Source organism: Ochotona curzoniae, unplaced genomic scaffold (genome assembly GCF_017591425.1).
Source record: "Ochotona curzoniae isolate NIBS_2020 unplaced genomic scaffold, NIBS_Ocur_1.0 scaffold_3208, whole genome shotgun sequence".
NCBI lineage: Eukaryota > Metazoa > Chordata > Mammalia > Lagomorpha > Ochotonidae > Ochotona > Ochotona curzoniae.
Genome location: NW_024467106.1, coordinates 25,954,478 through 25,968,630, shown reverse-complemented (window position 1 = coordinate 25,968,630; position 14,153 = coordinate 25,954,478). Strand labels below are relative to the sequence as shown.

At 40.7% G+C, this 14,153-nt stretch overlaps 1 protein-coding gene across 1 annotated transcript in view; it reads left to right on the top strand.

Moving 5' to 3' along the window:
• Window positions 1-14,153, top strand: part of PLPPR1 (phospholipid phosphatase related 1) — a 111,172-nt gene that overhangs the window by 68,151 nt on the left and 28,868 nt on the right. Inside the window, exon 3 of the mRNA XM_041004505.1 lies at window positions 10,235-10,367. Within this exon, the coding sequence (XP_040860439.1) occupies window positions 10,235-10,367 (133 nt within the window). The remainder of the gene's footprint in view (window positions 1-10,234; window positions 10,368-14,153) is intronic.

Sequence of the window (14,153 nt, the reverse complement as noted above, 5' to 3'; positions counted from 1 at the left end):
AATGCAAGCACACAAAGAAATAGAAACGCTACAGGAGAAAAACAAATGTTTCCTGAAGTCCCTAAAAATGCAGACATGTAAGAAACAAAAACAAGACAGACATTACAACTTTCCCACAAAAAAATTCTGCAATATTAGAATGAAAAGATAAACAGATTGATAAAATACCTGTAAATTAATGAGAAAAGGAAATGATCACAAGATTGAGAGCACAGAGAAATCAATTGTTGCGATAAATGCAAACACTATATGAATAAAAACTTAGGGAACACTGCAAAAGCAGTGTTAACAGGAAGTTCATAGCAGTTAGTGCTTAGAACAAGAAATAAGAGAGGCAGCATCTTAAGGATCAGAAAAAAACAACAAACCAAATGCAGAATTCGTAGGGATAAGGAAAAATAAGAGAATAAGCAAAATTAAAACTAAAAGATTCATAGTATCACTGAGCGGAAGAGCTAGGTTTTTGAAAAAATAAAATCAACACTCTATTGGCCCAACTAACCAAAAAAGGAGAAGATCAAACCAATAAAATCAGAGAGATAATCATTACAAGGAACACCAGATTTACAAAACAAAAAAAATCAGAAGTTACTACAAGTAGCTATATGCAACAACTTTGAAAATCTAGAAGAAATGGGCAGATTTCTAGACACATACTATCTACCTAAGTAGAGTCATGATGACATATAAACTACATGGACCAATAACTTAGAGATTGAATCAGTAATAGAAACTCTCACAAAGAAAAGCCTGTGACCAGATGGCTTCACTGCAGAATTCGACTAAACTTCAACGAGTAATTCCAATGCTGCTCAAACTATTCTAAACAATTAAAAGACACTCCTCCAAAATGCCTATGAGGCCAGCATTAGCTTAATTCCAAAACCAGAAAATAAGCAAAGCTATAGACTAATATCCCTGATGAACACAGATGTAAAAATCCTTAGCAAAATACTAATTGAATCTAACAACACATCACAATGACCATTTACCTGAACTAAATGGGGATTATCCCTGATTGCAGTGTTGGTTCAAAATATACAAGTCAAAAAATGTGGTACATCTCCATAAGATTATCTCAATAGATGCAGGGAAAGCATTCCCATGATAAAAAGCCATTACCAAATTGGGTATAGAATGAATATTCCTCAATACCATTATGGTAATATGACAAATCTATTGTCAATAGCATATTGAATGAGAATAAGCTAAGCAAATTTCTTATAAAAGGTACATTCTTTAACACAATCAAGGTAATATATAACAAACCCATAGCCAGCATCCCATTGAATGGGGAAAAATTGACTAAGATCCAGAACCAGATAAGGATGCCAACTCTTACCACTGCTACTCGGTGTAGTCCTGAAGCTTTTAGCCAGAGCCACAGGCAAGAAAAAGAGATACACATTGGAAAGGAGAAAGTCAAGTTAACTCTGTTTGCAGATTACATGATTCTCTATGCAGGGACAAAGACTCTACTAAGACTATTGGAACTCATGAGAGCTTTAATACAGTTTCAGGTTATAAATTTGACATACAAATCAGTGGAACAGAATACAAATCCCAGAAATGGACCCACACAATGACAAGCAAACTGGAATCAATATGGGGGAAAGGAAAGTCTCTCCAATAAATGATCCTGGGAAAATGAGATCTACATGTTCAGAAATGTAAAGCAAGACCCAAGCCTTACATCTTATACAGAAATAAATTCTAAATGGATCAAGGATCTAAATCTATAACCTGATATCCTCAAATTACTAGAGGAAAACTTCAAGGAAACTCTGCAATACACAGGCATAGTCAAAGCTTTCTTGGTAAAGACCTCAGAAAATCAAAACAAAATTTAATAATGGGACTACAAACATCAAACTAACAAGCTTCTGTACTGCAAAAGAAATGACCAGCAAAGGGGAGAGGAAGTTTCTGCAAATCATGCACCTGATAAGGGACTGACATTCAGATTTAAAAAGAAGCATCTCAATAGCAAGACAGCAGTAATGATGAAAATAGGAAGAAGACCTAAATGACCAGTTCTCAAAGGCCATTCTACAAGTGACTAATGCATAATGTGGGAAAGGCTTAAAATCACCACTAGCCAGGGGAATTAAAATAACATTGATTTTTTTTTCATCCAGCATGTTACAATGTTATTATTAAAAAGGAACACAGCAGATGTGGTAAGGATGTGGGCAAAGGAGAACCCTTTACCTCATCGGTGGCAATATAAATTGATAACTTTATTATAGAAAACTGTGTGGAGTTTGCTCAGAAACTTAATGCCATATGATCCAACAGTTCTGCTGCTGGGTATAAGTCCAACAGAAATGAAATAAATGTGTAAAAGATACCTATATTGCCATGTTAATTTTCACATACTATTCACCATAAGCAGTTGATAAAATTAAGTGTCCATTTGTAATAACATAGATGAATATGGAGAACATTGGATTAAGTGAAATAGATTGGGAAAGACAAGTATCAAATAATCTCATTCATATGTAGAATTTGAAATGTCTGTCTCATATCAGTAGAGGGCCCGGCATGATAGTGTAGTGGTTAAAGTCCTCATCTTGAATGCACCGAGATCCCATATGTGCGCCAGTTCTAATCCTGGCAGCTCCACTTCCCATCCAGCTCCCTGCTTGTGGCCTGGGAAGGCAGTCAAGGATGGGCCAAAACTTTAGGACCCTGCACCGGAGTGGGAGACCCAGAAAAGGCTCCTGGCTTCGATCTGGCTCTGCTCCAGCCATTGCAGCCACCTGGAGAGTAAACCATTGGATGGAAGATCTTCCTCTCTGTCTCTCATCCTCTCTGTAAATCTGCCTTTCCAATAAAAATTAATAAATAAATCTTTAAAAAAAAAAGAGATTATAATAATTAATGGTAGCTACCGATGACTAGAGAGTGGAGATAGGAGGAGAAAAACGGTTAGGAGAAAACAAAATGTCATTTAGGAGGAACAGTTTCAAGACCTCTGTTGTAGTCCACGGTGAATATAGGTAACACCAAGTTCATACATTGTATTCTTTTAAAATACTAGACTGGACATTAACATCAATATAATATGTGTGTGCATATATATGTGTGTGTGTGTAACTAGCTAAATTTGGTCATTCAACATATTCTTAAAATATTATAATATACATAATGAAATTGTAATTACCATAAAGCACTGTGTTAAGTTGGAGGAAATAGTCTGCAAAGCAATAAGACATTGGCACACGATGTTTTAGGGTGGTTTGTTCATGTGCTGTTTGTATATTCATAGTTGAAAGATCAGTGAAATAAAACAATATCCTTACATGCTCGAGTATATCACTTAGAATTATAGATAGCATAGTGAAAATGCCCCAGACTTCATTTACAGAATGAATTCTATATCTGGTTTGACCTTAATCATTTCTTCCTGCAGGATAGTCTCATTTGTGCTGATGGATAGAATATTTGTTAGCCAACAATCAGGCCACAGTGGGCAAGGCAGCCAAGCCCAAACACATGGAGAGTCCCACATGCTCCTGCTGCAGTCTGAGCAGAGTGATGGATTGAACAGGGATACAAATGGAAGAACCCAGCCACTGCCAAAAGCAGAGTCACAAATTTTCCATGATGAGCAAAATGGCATGTGATGTGAGCTGAGGCACTGACAAATAGAAGACAACCCCTTCCCTTCATGGCCTCCCTCTCCCCAGGCAGCATATGGCCCTGTAGGAGACTACGTCCAGAAAAATGGAGAAAGAATACTGTGACCAATGAAATTTTAAAAAATGAACATCTGTGAAGCTCACTTACTGGGATATGAGAGCTGTACCGATTCATCAACAACTGCTGAATCCATTACAATCTTAAATCTAGTAACAGCTCACTACATTTTAATTATAAAATGATCCTTTTTCTCTCTCCATGTCTGCCTCTCTTTCCTTTCTTCCTTCCTTTCTCCCCTCCTCCCTTCCTTTGTAAGCTTTATATCAGTAACTAAGTATAGAGATGAATATAAAAACTTGCTAATTTTATCATCTATATGCAATTTGTGATTTGAATGTTATTAGCTGAAAGTAACATTCCAATATTTATCATCACACCTGGACTTGCTTGAACCACGTACTCCTTTGTATGATGGGTTCTGTTTAGCCCAGTGTACCCTGGAGTGATCTTGTCAGATCTGCTTGTGTCAAACATATCAAATGTTTTTTTTTAATGAGAATCAGTAATGTACAAGTTTTCTCTATATCTTGCCTTTTCACCCACCATGTGAGTAGTGAAAATCCTTCCTAATGGATCATTTCTAGAATTAGCACATCTTCCTTTCCTCCTATTTTTTTGAAAGAGGGATGGAAGGACAGAGGGAGCAAGACAGGCAGACACCAAGATTTTCCATCTGCTGTTTATCTACACAAATATTTGCAACTGCCAGGACTGAAACAGCAGGGCAGCAGAACTCAGGAACCTGGAATTCAATCCAGGACTCCCACATGAGTGACAAAGATCCTGACACTTGGACCCTCATCTGCTACCTCCTAGGGTGCACATTAGCAGGAATGTGGATTAGAGAGTAGAGCTGGGATCCAAATCTAGGCACTCTGATGTGGGATGTGTGTGTCCGGTGTCCTAACCGCTTCTCCAAAGGCCCTACCCTCTGTTTCTGTTGAACCAGAATGTTTGAGACTTCTGAAATGTCTGAGGCAAGCACTGTATTTTCTGATCTCTGATGTGGGTGGGGAGGGCTTCTCCCTATAAATCAAGCAGTTTTCTAGTAGACACCAAATGGGTGGTCCTGTAATTTAACTCAGTTTGCCAGTATTGAAAATCGGTTGAGGATTGGGTTTCATAACACCTCCCCTTATTTAGATGCCACTCATCAGTAGCAGGTTGTCGAATATACCTCATTGCATCCCCGAAGGGCAACAATTTGAGTACTGGATACTCTGCTTCCAAGTCAGCTCTCCATCCAGCTCCCTGTGAAAACAGCAGATGATGGCCCAAATACATTGTCTCCTGTGTGCACACGAGAGACCCTGATAGAATTTCAGGTCCCTGGCCTAAGTCCAAACCAACACAGCCATTGCAGCCATTTGAAGAATGAGCCAGGAGCTGGGAGCATTCTGATTCTGCCTTTGATTAAATAAATGAGTAATTACCCTTTAAATTGGGTAGATTCCCTTCTCTGAATTGCTTAATTAGATGGATAGGCTCACAAAACTAAGGAAACACTTACTAGCTTGTACCCATTTACTGTAAGGATATTACAAAAAAAGACAGTTGGGTCAGCAGATTAAACATCAGATGTTTGGGACAACACATCGGTAGGGGGCGGGAGGTCTATGCTCTCTTGGTTACACTGCCCTGCCTTCCAGGCTGCAGAGTTCAGCAATGCTGAAGCTCCCTGAATGTTGTTGTCTGGGTATTGTGAAGACTTCCTTACAAAGGCAAGTGATCGATTCAAACTTTAGTGCCTCTCCCTTTCTCAGAGGTAGAGGTGGAACTGAAAGTTCCAATCTTCTAATCATGTGGTTGATTCCCCTGATAACCAATCCTGCCCTAGGCTATTCAGGAACCCATGAAGTGTCAGCTCAGGAGAATAAAAGATGGTCCCATCACTCAGGAGATCCCCCAAGTCTTAGGAGGTCAGTCTTTGAAACAGGCAGGGAAGGGAGAGTTCAGTATTTCACATTATACATCTATTCACTGCTTAGTGACCCCTCACAACTTATTCCTTTGTATGTATCTGATGCCAGAACATGGTCAGGCAGAGTGCCTGTTCCCAAATGTTGAGTGCTGATGAATAAGTTAACTTTACTATTAAAAAGACAGTTCGTTGTATATTATTCTGTCTCCAGTTTTTATTTATTCTTAAGCAGTATAACATAAAGTCTGATTTCTGCCACATATTCCTATTCCCTGAGTATTAATCCTCAAGAAAAAGCTGGTGAGTGCTATACTATGGACGTCCTTTAAGAATTTACTCTTAATCAGAATACTGAGCCTACTGCACACCAGATGCTGTTCTAGGCACTGCACAGTGAAGGATGAAGAATCTTCCCTCAGGAACACCATAATCAAATGGAGAGGAACATACACGTGGTAATTATAGTTTTTGGGTAGACATCAGTGTAGGGGAAAGTCCTTGATAGTGTACAGATCTTCTGAGATTGAGAGAAGGCAGAGTTCTTGACACTGTTCAAATATTTTTACACAGCAGAACAGTAATTCCTCATTACTGTTAAGGGATGCTAGACACAATATATTTCTAACTGTTCATAATCACATTCAGGTACCACCTGCCACAGTAAGTTATGCATGACTATTGTCAAACTCTGGATTCTGACTTCCTAATTTCCCTTTTGCCTACTGAGCAACCATTGCATCCATGCCTAGCTTCAGATTTGATGGGTATCTCCAATTCAGATGCTAAGATACAATGTTCTTCTACATGTCTACCCTATTTCTGTTGTAGCTGGTCCTCCAACCCTAAGAAGCCTCATAACCTTTTAAGAGTATGACAGAGCCATAAAACAAGGTCATCAGAAGTAAAGGCAACAGATCATTTTGTTCAGTTTAAAACAAATATTCTAAGATGTAGTCATCACAGATGTTGTAATAATGATCACTACTAAGCTTTTAAAGCAGCATTGTGTCAAAGCATTTAGCCTTTTTACTCTTACCACTATGTTGGCCTATAAATCTAAATGCTTTCCCGTTTCAAATTTATTGACTTAAATTTGAAAGAAGAACAGAGAGAAAAAGAGGGAAAGAGCCCTTCCATTTGCTGACTCATTCCCCAAAGGCATAAAGCTGAGGCAGAGTTTGGGCCAGGTTGATGTCAGGAGGCCAGAACTCAGTCTGGGTGTCTGACATGGGCAGCAAGGATGAAAATACTTGAGCAAACACTTATTTCCTCCCGAGTGCATGAGCAGCAAGCTGGATTAGAAGCAGACACAGGATTCTATCCTGACAGTCTAACTTGGGATGCAGGTTTCCCAAGAGCTGGGTTAATCAGCTATACCACAATGATTGCATCCAGGACTTGTCCATTTTTCTTTACTTTCTTTCCCTTATTCATTTTCTAACCAATAGTGTCCTTCTCAGGGTCACACTGTCTGGGCATAGGACATCTCCAGGGAAGCAAGTCACAAATCAAGGAGAATTACACCAAAAGGACAAATATCATATATTCTGATATAAGGCAACCTTCATGGAAAATACAAGATTACATATAAATAATATATTAAATTATATATATATATATCATATATATAATGTGTGTGCAAACATGTTTGTACATATTCATCTAGAGGAACTGTATAATGGAGACTAGCACACTGAGAAGCGAACATGCACTGCAGTAGCTATCTCTACTCTGGAATAAAAATGCACTGCCGATGAAAGATCTATTTATCTTGATAACAGGATGCTGAACTTTGCACCATTTTCTATGCCTACAATGTCAGGATATAGTTAAATAGTCATAAGTCCATCATTCTGCTGTTTTCTGAAGGACTACACTATTGTAACATAGGGAAAATCAGAGGCAGGGCGAGGAAATCCCTGAGCCTATGGAATTTTATTGTAACAAAATTAGTAATAATAAAGGAGAAAACCAAAGGCCTTGCTGAGCTACAGGGATGTTAGGAGCTTGATTGCCTATAAGACAGCAATAGTTGGGGGTAAGCACATTGGCATAATCGTCCACCTGTGGCACTGGCATCTAAATATCGGTACTAGTTTGTGTCCTGGATGCTCCACTTCTGATCCAGACCCTGCTTATGACCTGAGAAAGAGCAGAAAAGGATGTCTCAAATCCTCGGGCTCCTGCACCCACATGAGATCCTAAAGAAGCTCCTGATTCAGATTGGTTCAGCTCCAGCCATTGCAGCCATTTGGATAGTGAACTGTCATATGGAAGGCCTCCCTATAAAATTGTCTCTTTCTCTAAAATCTGCCTTTCAAATAAAAATAAAAATATCTTTTACAAAACACAGCAATTCTTCATGAGTTCTCCATATAGCACAAAATGTCTAGTCCCCCTCCCTTTTTTCTTTTCTAATTACAATTCAAATTAAACTTCCTTGTTTTTAGAACTAACCATATTTCAGGTTCTAAGGCAGAGAGTGAGAAAATACAATAGCAATCAACTAGATTGGTATTTTTCATATAATGCCTTCAGAATGACAGTAGAGATTAGGATCAAGTACTCTCAGCCAAGGTTGTGAAAGACATTGCTGTGAATAAAGGTGGCCTGTAATAAGTACAAAACAAGCAGCTCCCAATAGTTGGTGTTCTTCTTGGTGAAAATAAAACTAGGGAAATTCAAAGAGCACATGAAACAGTGGGAAGTATAAACTAGGGAACTGGACAACAATCCCAGGGTCCGTATATATCATACACATGCTTTGCAGGGTCAGTTACTGATTGTTAATGGAATTCCATCCTCATTCATAAAGCAAGGACATTTGGACCTATACCAAGGATCTTATGGGGATGAAAAATGATATACTAAAGTGCCTGATACTCAGGATTCGATGGGTGGTTGATAATTATTTTTATTCTTCATTGAGGGACCTCAGATTTAAGTTGTACCAGTGACAGTTCCTGGAAACTTGATTCCTGTTGGTTCCTCATGGTGCTGGGTACAATCGGAGTAATGAAGGAATGCAGAGTGTGGTCCCTGCCGTCAGGGAGCCTTCATTCCACAGAAGGTCACAGTGACTTAAATGCTAACCTGTAGTTATTAGATCAACATAATGAGGGGAGTATGAGCAATAAAGAGATACTTCACAAGTTCAGACCAAAAGAAATATAGGTAAGCATATTGAATTAAGGGTTTCTATGATATATGATGTTGCTAACAGGAAATAATTTATTGTGACATGTGTGTAAATAATCCCTTTTTGGACACAGTGGCTGTCTCAGTCATTCCTCATTCTTGCCATTTATGCATTATGTTAAAAAGTTCAATCCCAACAGTAAACTTCCTCCAGGAATAGGGAGGGGAGCTTTCTCTGGTCCTTGCCTGTTTCCGACTTTGGGTCCCCACCCTCTCTCGCAATGACTATCAGGATCACTCCAGAAACCCCTCAAAACAAACAATCTAGAATAGATAGAGAACAACAAGGAAAGCGTAGAATCAGACAGGAAATGGTCAGCATGGATGCACTTATACCTCACTAGGTGGGACACAAAGATTAGTTACTCCTCACTAGGGTATTGAAGATTTCTCTGCACACCCCTCCTAAAACTGTTCACCTAAACTATTGACACACATCTTGTTAGAGTTATAGAGTTAGACTACCTGAAAAACAGCCAGGTTCAGCAAAATCATGCTTCAATGCTATAAACTGCTAAATACTAAAATTAAAATAGACACAAGACAGCTGAATAGTAATCTATAGCCATTTTAAGGTGTATAGAACCTGGTTGTATATAAACTAAAATTGAAATGTCAATGAAGAAGTGACAGGATATGGCTCAGAACTTGCATTCTTTTTTTCTTTAACATATTGGTTACTCAATACCATGTCAATTAATTCTATAACGTTATAAATTGTTACTGATGCAATGTCAGGGCTTTTAATTGATTGGGATGATACTCTGTCGGCTCTACCTTCAGACCAGAGATGGTCTCCCCAAGAAACTGTTGAACTTATCTGGACAATAAGATGCTGGACTTTATGCTTGGTAAATGCTTGCAATGAAAGAATCCCAACTGAATCTGAACTGTGGTAAAGCAACAGGTGGAGGAATCCACCATGGGGGAAGAGTTTGGGGAGAGGTGGAGGGAATCTCAGTGCCTATAACACTGTGTTACATAATGCAATGTAATAAAAAAAAAAAAAAGAAAAAAAAGTTCAATCCCAGAATGAGTCATCAAAAGTTCTATTATAATGGATATCAATTTACATTTTCACATTAGATTATTTCTACATGAACTTTGAAACTAACAATTATTATTGTTTTAGATTCTTTTGAATTAGAAATTTTTAATTCTGTGAATATTTCAGAGACATCACACTTACCCTAATTGGTAAAGTTATTGATCAATTTACATCTTTATAAGTATTCTGAATACATAATAGATGATACATTGGACTCAATACAAGCTGGTTTCTAACTTCCCATCTCTCCAACTCGAAAGCTTGTTAAAGGATTGCAGAGCCTCAAATGCTATTTTTAAAAGAAAAAAACAACTGTTCAAACAGCTATCCAAGTAGACATTTCTTCAACATTTCTTCCACAGATTTTTATTGGTGAAATATCCATGTATTTCATAAAGTCAACAAGAGAGTCCTTGATTGCCCAAGAGAAGACAATTCTGACCGGAGAATGCTGTTACCTGAACCCCTTACTCCGAAGGATCATAAGATTCATAGGTGAGTACAAGAGCATGTGGAAATAAACTTTCAAGTTGGCAAGACTTACGAATGATGAAAATGCTTTTTGTAAAATAAGCCAAACTATGGAACTATCTACTTCAAAAGCAAAATATGCTTTGGGGATGTTTCTAGGAAATATAGAAATTGAACCTGATCCTGATGCCAAGATAAATTTTTGACCCTTGAAGTGAAGTGGTACTTGCTAAACGCCTTAGGAGTTATTGAAAGTTGGATTTGTTTTCCCTGTACATATTTGAGATATTTCCTGGACATATGTTTAATATTGAGTGGACATTTCCACATAGTCTCTAACTGGGCCACAAGAGGGAGCCAGGGTTGGGAGTTTAGGGAAAAGCAACAAATGAAACATTTCTCATATAGCTGTTTTATGCAGAAAAATGTAACAATGTAACAAACAGTGAGCAATCTATTCTATCATATTCCTGAAATATAGTGCTTTTCCAGAGCTACAAAATATTTTTATCGGTGTTAATGAAAGAAAATAATGAGGGTATGTCCTATATTCTTCACATAGAGCTCTTGTTAAAACATCCAGGATACTATGGATAGTCAATAGGACCTGGAAGTAAGTCTGTTAATGGGTACAGGTCGGGATACAGATCTTGTAACATTCCCACACAGTAAATATGATTAAACAACTGACAACTGTTGCTGTCCTAATAAGATCCTGGGAATGCCTGCTGTCTAGATCTTCAACGTGCACAATAAAACTCCCCAAGTGTGAACACAGCTGGTATTAAAACAAGCTGTGTTATCATTTAGAACCTGCAGAGCTAACAAATGAGAAAGTGAGAGCCAGAAGACAGCATGCTGTCCTTTTTGATAATCCTAATTGTTTTATTTTCCTGTTGTAGGAAAAGTTCAATTTCCTCAAGTCACTAGCAAATAGTCATATCAAAATCAAAAATGCACTAACTTCTATGTCTAAAGTGGGACTGCAAGAAGTTACAGTGTAGGAAGCTTTAGAAAGCCTAATGTCAAAGCAGCAACCTCTAACATTAGCATAGTGAAGGGTGTTGGCCAAAGGTATTTGCAGAACCGAAGTTTCTGGAGACTTGAAATCAACAGTTGGCTCATCCGATATACTCTAGTCTGTGTAATGCCATCTTGATCCAGTTCCCTCATTCCAAACAACAATTCCTTTTGAAAATGTGCTATTTCTTTCTCCCCACCAGAGGTTAGGTCAAGAAGGAAATAAGGAATAAGAGAACAATGATGATGCAGTTCACTAAATTAGACACTCCATATACACGACTGCCTTTAACTCATGCAGCAGAGGTCAGGTACAACAATAGAAGCTTTTTTCCTACATGTCATATAGGTAGGCTTCTACATAACAGCAGAGCAAGCCTTTGTTCTCTGAGCAATGAGGATCCCCACCAACCAGGGATAGACTCTTTTTTTTTTTCTTTTTTTTGGAAGTTGATAATTTTTCTTTTTTTTTTCTTTTTTTTTTATTTAATTTTGACAATCCTTACAAATTTAATTGGGGTAAAAAAGGGTCAAGGTCTAAAGGGGATACAAGAGGAGAACCACCACCTACTCCCGCCCAACCCCAATCCGTGTGGGGCGCGCTCCGAGATACTTCGATCAATTTCAATATTCACCATTCAATGTCATTGCCTGTCTCGCCACCCCAATCATGATGTGGTCCATTGCAGCGTTTCATGATTGCACATCCCTTCTAGAGTCCCCGGTTGCCCAGTCTCTGCTGCCAACAGATGCTGAGGTTGTTTGCTTGAATTTGGTTCCTGTCTTTCCTGGTTAGCGGACCTCCGAGTCCGGTGTCCTCGAATGGTAAATCGCGAAGAATTTTGAGGTATTCCCAGTCCAGATTCGCTGCTGTTTTTAGTTAGCATAGGGCCCATCACAGTCCATCTGCCCCGGTCACTGGCGGCTGCAGTTGCTGGGGCCGGTTCTGTCTCCACCCTGTCCTCCTGTCAGTCCCGCCTGGTTCCACCCTGGACGCATTTGTTCCCACGCAGCGTAACAGTAGGAGTTGCAGCTCAGTCAGGCGGCCCACAGTAGCCTCAACCAGGCCACCTCCTACTCTGGCTTCCAGTATATATGCATACTAGCCAGTCTGTCCCCAGTACCCTTTCTGTTCATATTCTTGCCAACAGTGTTGCCACCGTACTTTCCATCTAACTACTCCTCCACCTCCTAACGGATATTGTTGGGTGTCTTCCTAGCCACCCCAGCCCCTTCCTAGTTCACCCATCCCTCTCGGGGAGTGATGACCCACGAGGAGGAACCCACTATTCCCCTCCCAGTCGCTCCATTCCAGCTATGCCCCTCCATTGGCCCTGTGGTTCATCTCAACGTGTCTAACCCTTTGTACACTTCCCCACGTGCTAACAACTAAGCCCAACATCCTCCACCTAACTCTGATTGTAGCTTCTCCATGGAATAGTCAGCCCATCCTGGTATACACCCAATCTGGTCCCATGTGTGTAGCAGGCCTGTGTCCCTGCCTTGGTCTAGTCTACCCCCCACCCAGCTCACGTTTTTCCTCAGTGCAATTTGCTGTTCACTAGGAACCTCCGATTTTCCTCCTGCACTCTGCCGCCTCCTTTTTCCTGTTTTCTCACATGTTTGGTTGGGGTGCCTGCGGCTGCATCGGGCTCAGGCTACCTCACCTTGCATTCCAGCTTGTGTGTCTTTTTGTTACAACCGGACCAGGTCGACCCACACTCTGTTCTGGCGTCAGATTTACCAGTGGATGACATGAACAGATTCAGCCTGGTCCGCCCCAACCCATGCCAAATGCATGCCAGTGGGACTCTTCTATACCTCTTTGGCTGGTGCCTTGCATGTTCCTTGCGCTGACCTGCAGTCGGTGTCCTGCCAGAGAGTTGCCTAGCTCCCTCCATCAAAACCCCTCCATGTCCAGTTTCCGCCATATCATGGGTCCATGTGCCAGTTCGCCTCTTTCCTAGTAGGAACAGTGGTCTTTCGAATGCCATCATCCCGTTCTGGTTTCTTGCCTGTAGAGTGTTTTCAGTGCACCACGTACTTCCCATCCCCCAAATAGCTGTACAGGCTAAGTTGAGGTTGGGACCTAGCCTAGTCCTCCCACACCACCTGGTCTCCAGAGCGCCAGAAGGTGTGTATTGTCTGGCCCGGTCCCGTACATCTTTTCCCATCCACCTTTGTGCCGAGGGAGAGGACAGCTGTAATCCAGACCCTGCGCAGCCCGTCCCCCTGTCTGACCCCTGCCTTAGACCTCTGTGCTCACTTGTGCTTTAATGTGAACCAGTTGGAGACCAAATCCAAGCTGGGCATGTCCTGTGTTGCACCTTGTTCCAGTCATACTATTGAACTAAGGTTTGCTAGTCCTCGAACATTCATCTCTCAGTCCCCCACTTACTTAAGTTTCATGTCCCGGTTTCCTGGAATCACCAAAATTATATCTTCACCTACACTAATGCTGGGACTTACTTTTGGGTTCCCGAAGCACCTATTTCATATCATCACAAACCCCAAGCTCGCCGCGGCGGCCAGCCAGCAGAGCCTGCACACTTGGTGCACGGCCGCCCAAGCCTGGGTCTCTGCCCCCGTCCGCGACGGATGGGGGCGAGGCTGACCCGGCAGGGTTCGGACCGGAAGGGTGCTCCCCATTGAGCACCACCTCGCATGGATTTAACCCCGCCCCGTCCGGAGACTTGAACCGCCCAGCCTGTCCTGCCGCCAGCTTTCGGCTGGCGGGACAGGGGGAGCCAGGATTTCACCCCCAGCCCCCCTGCCAGCCCTCGAAGTACT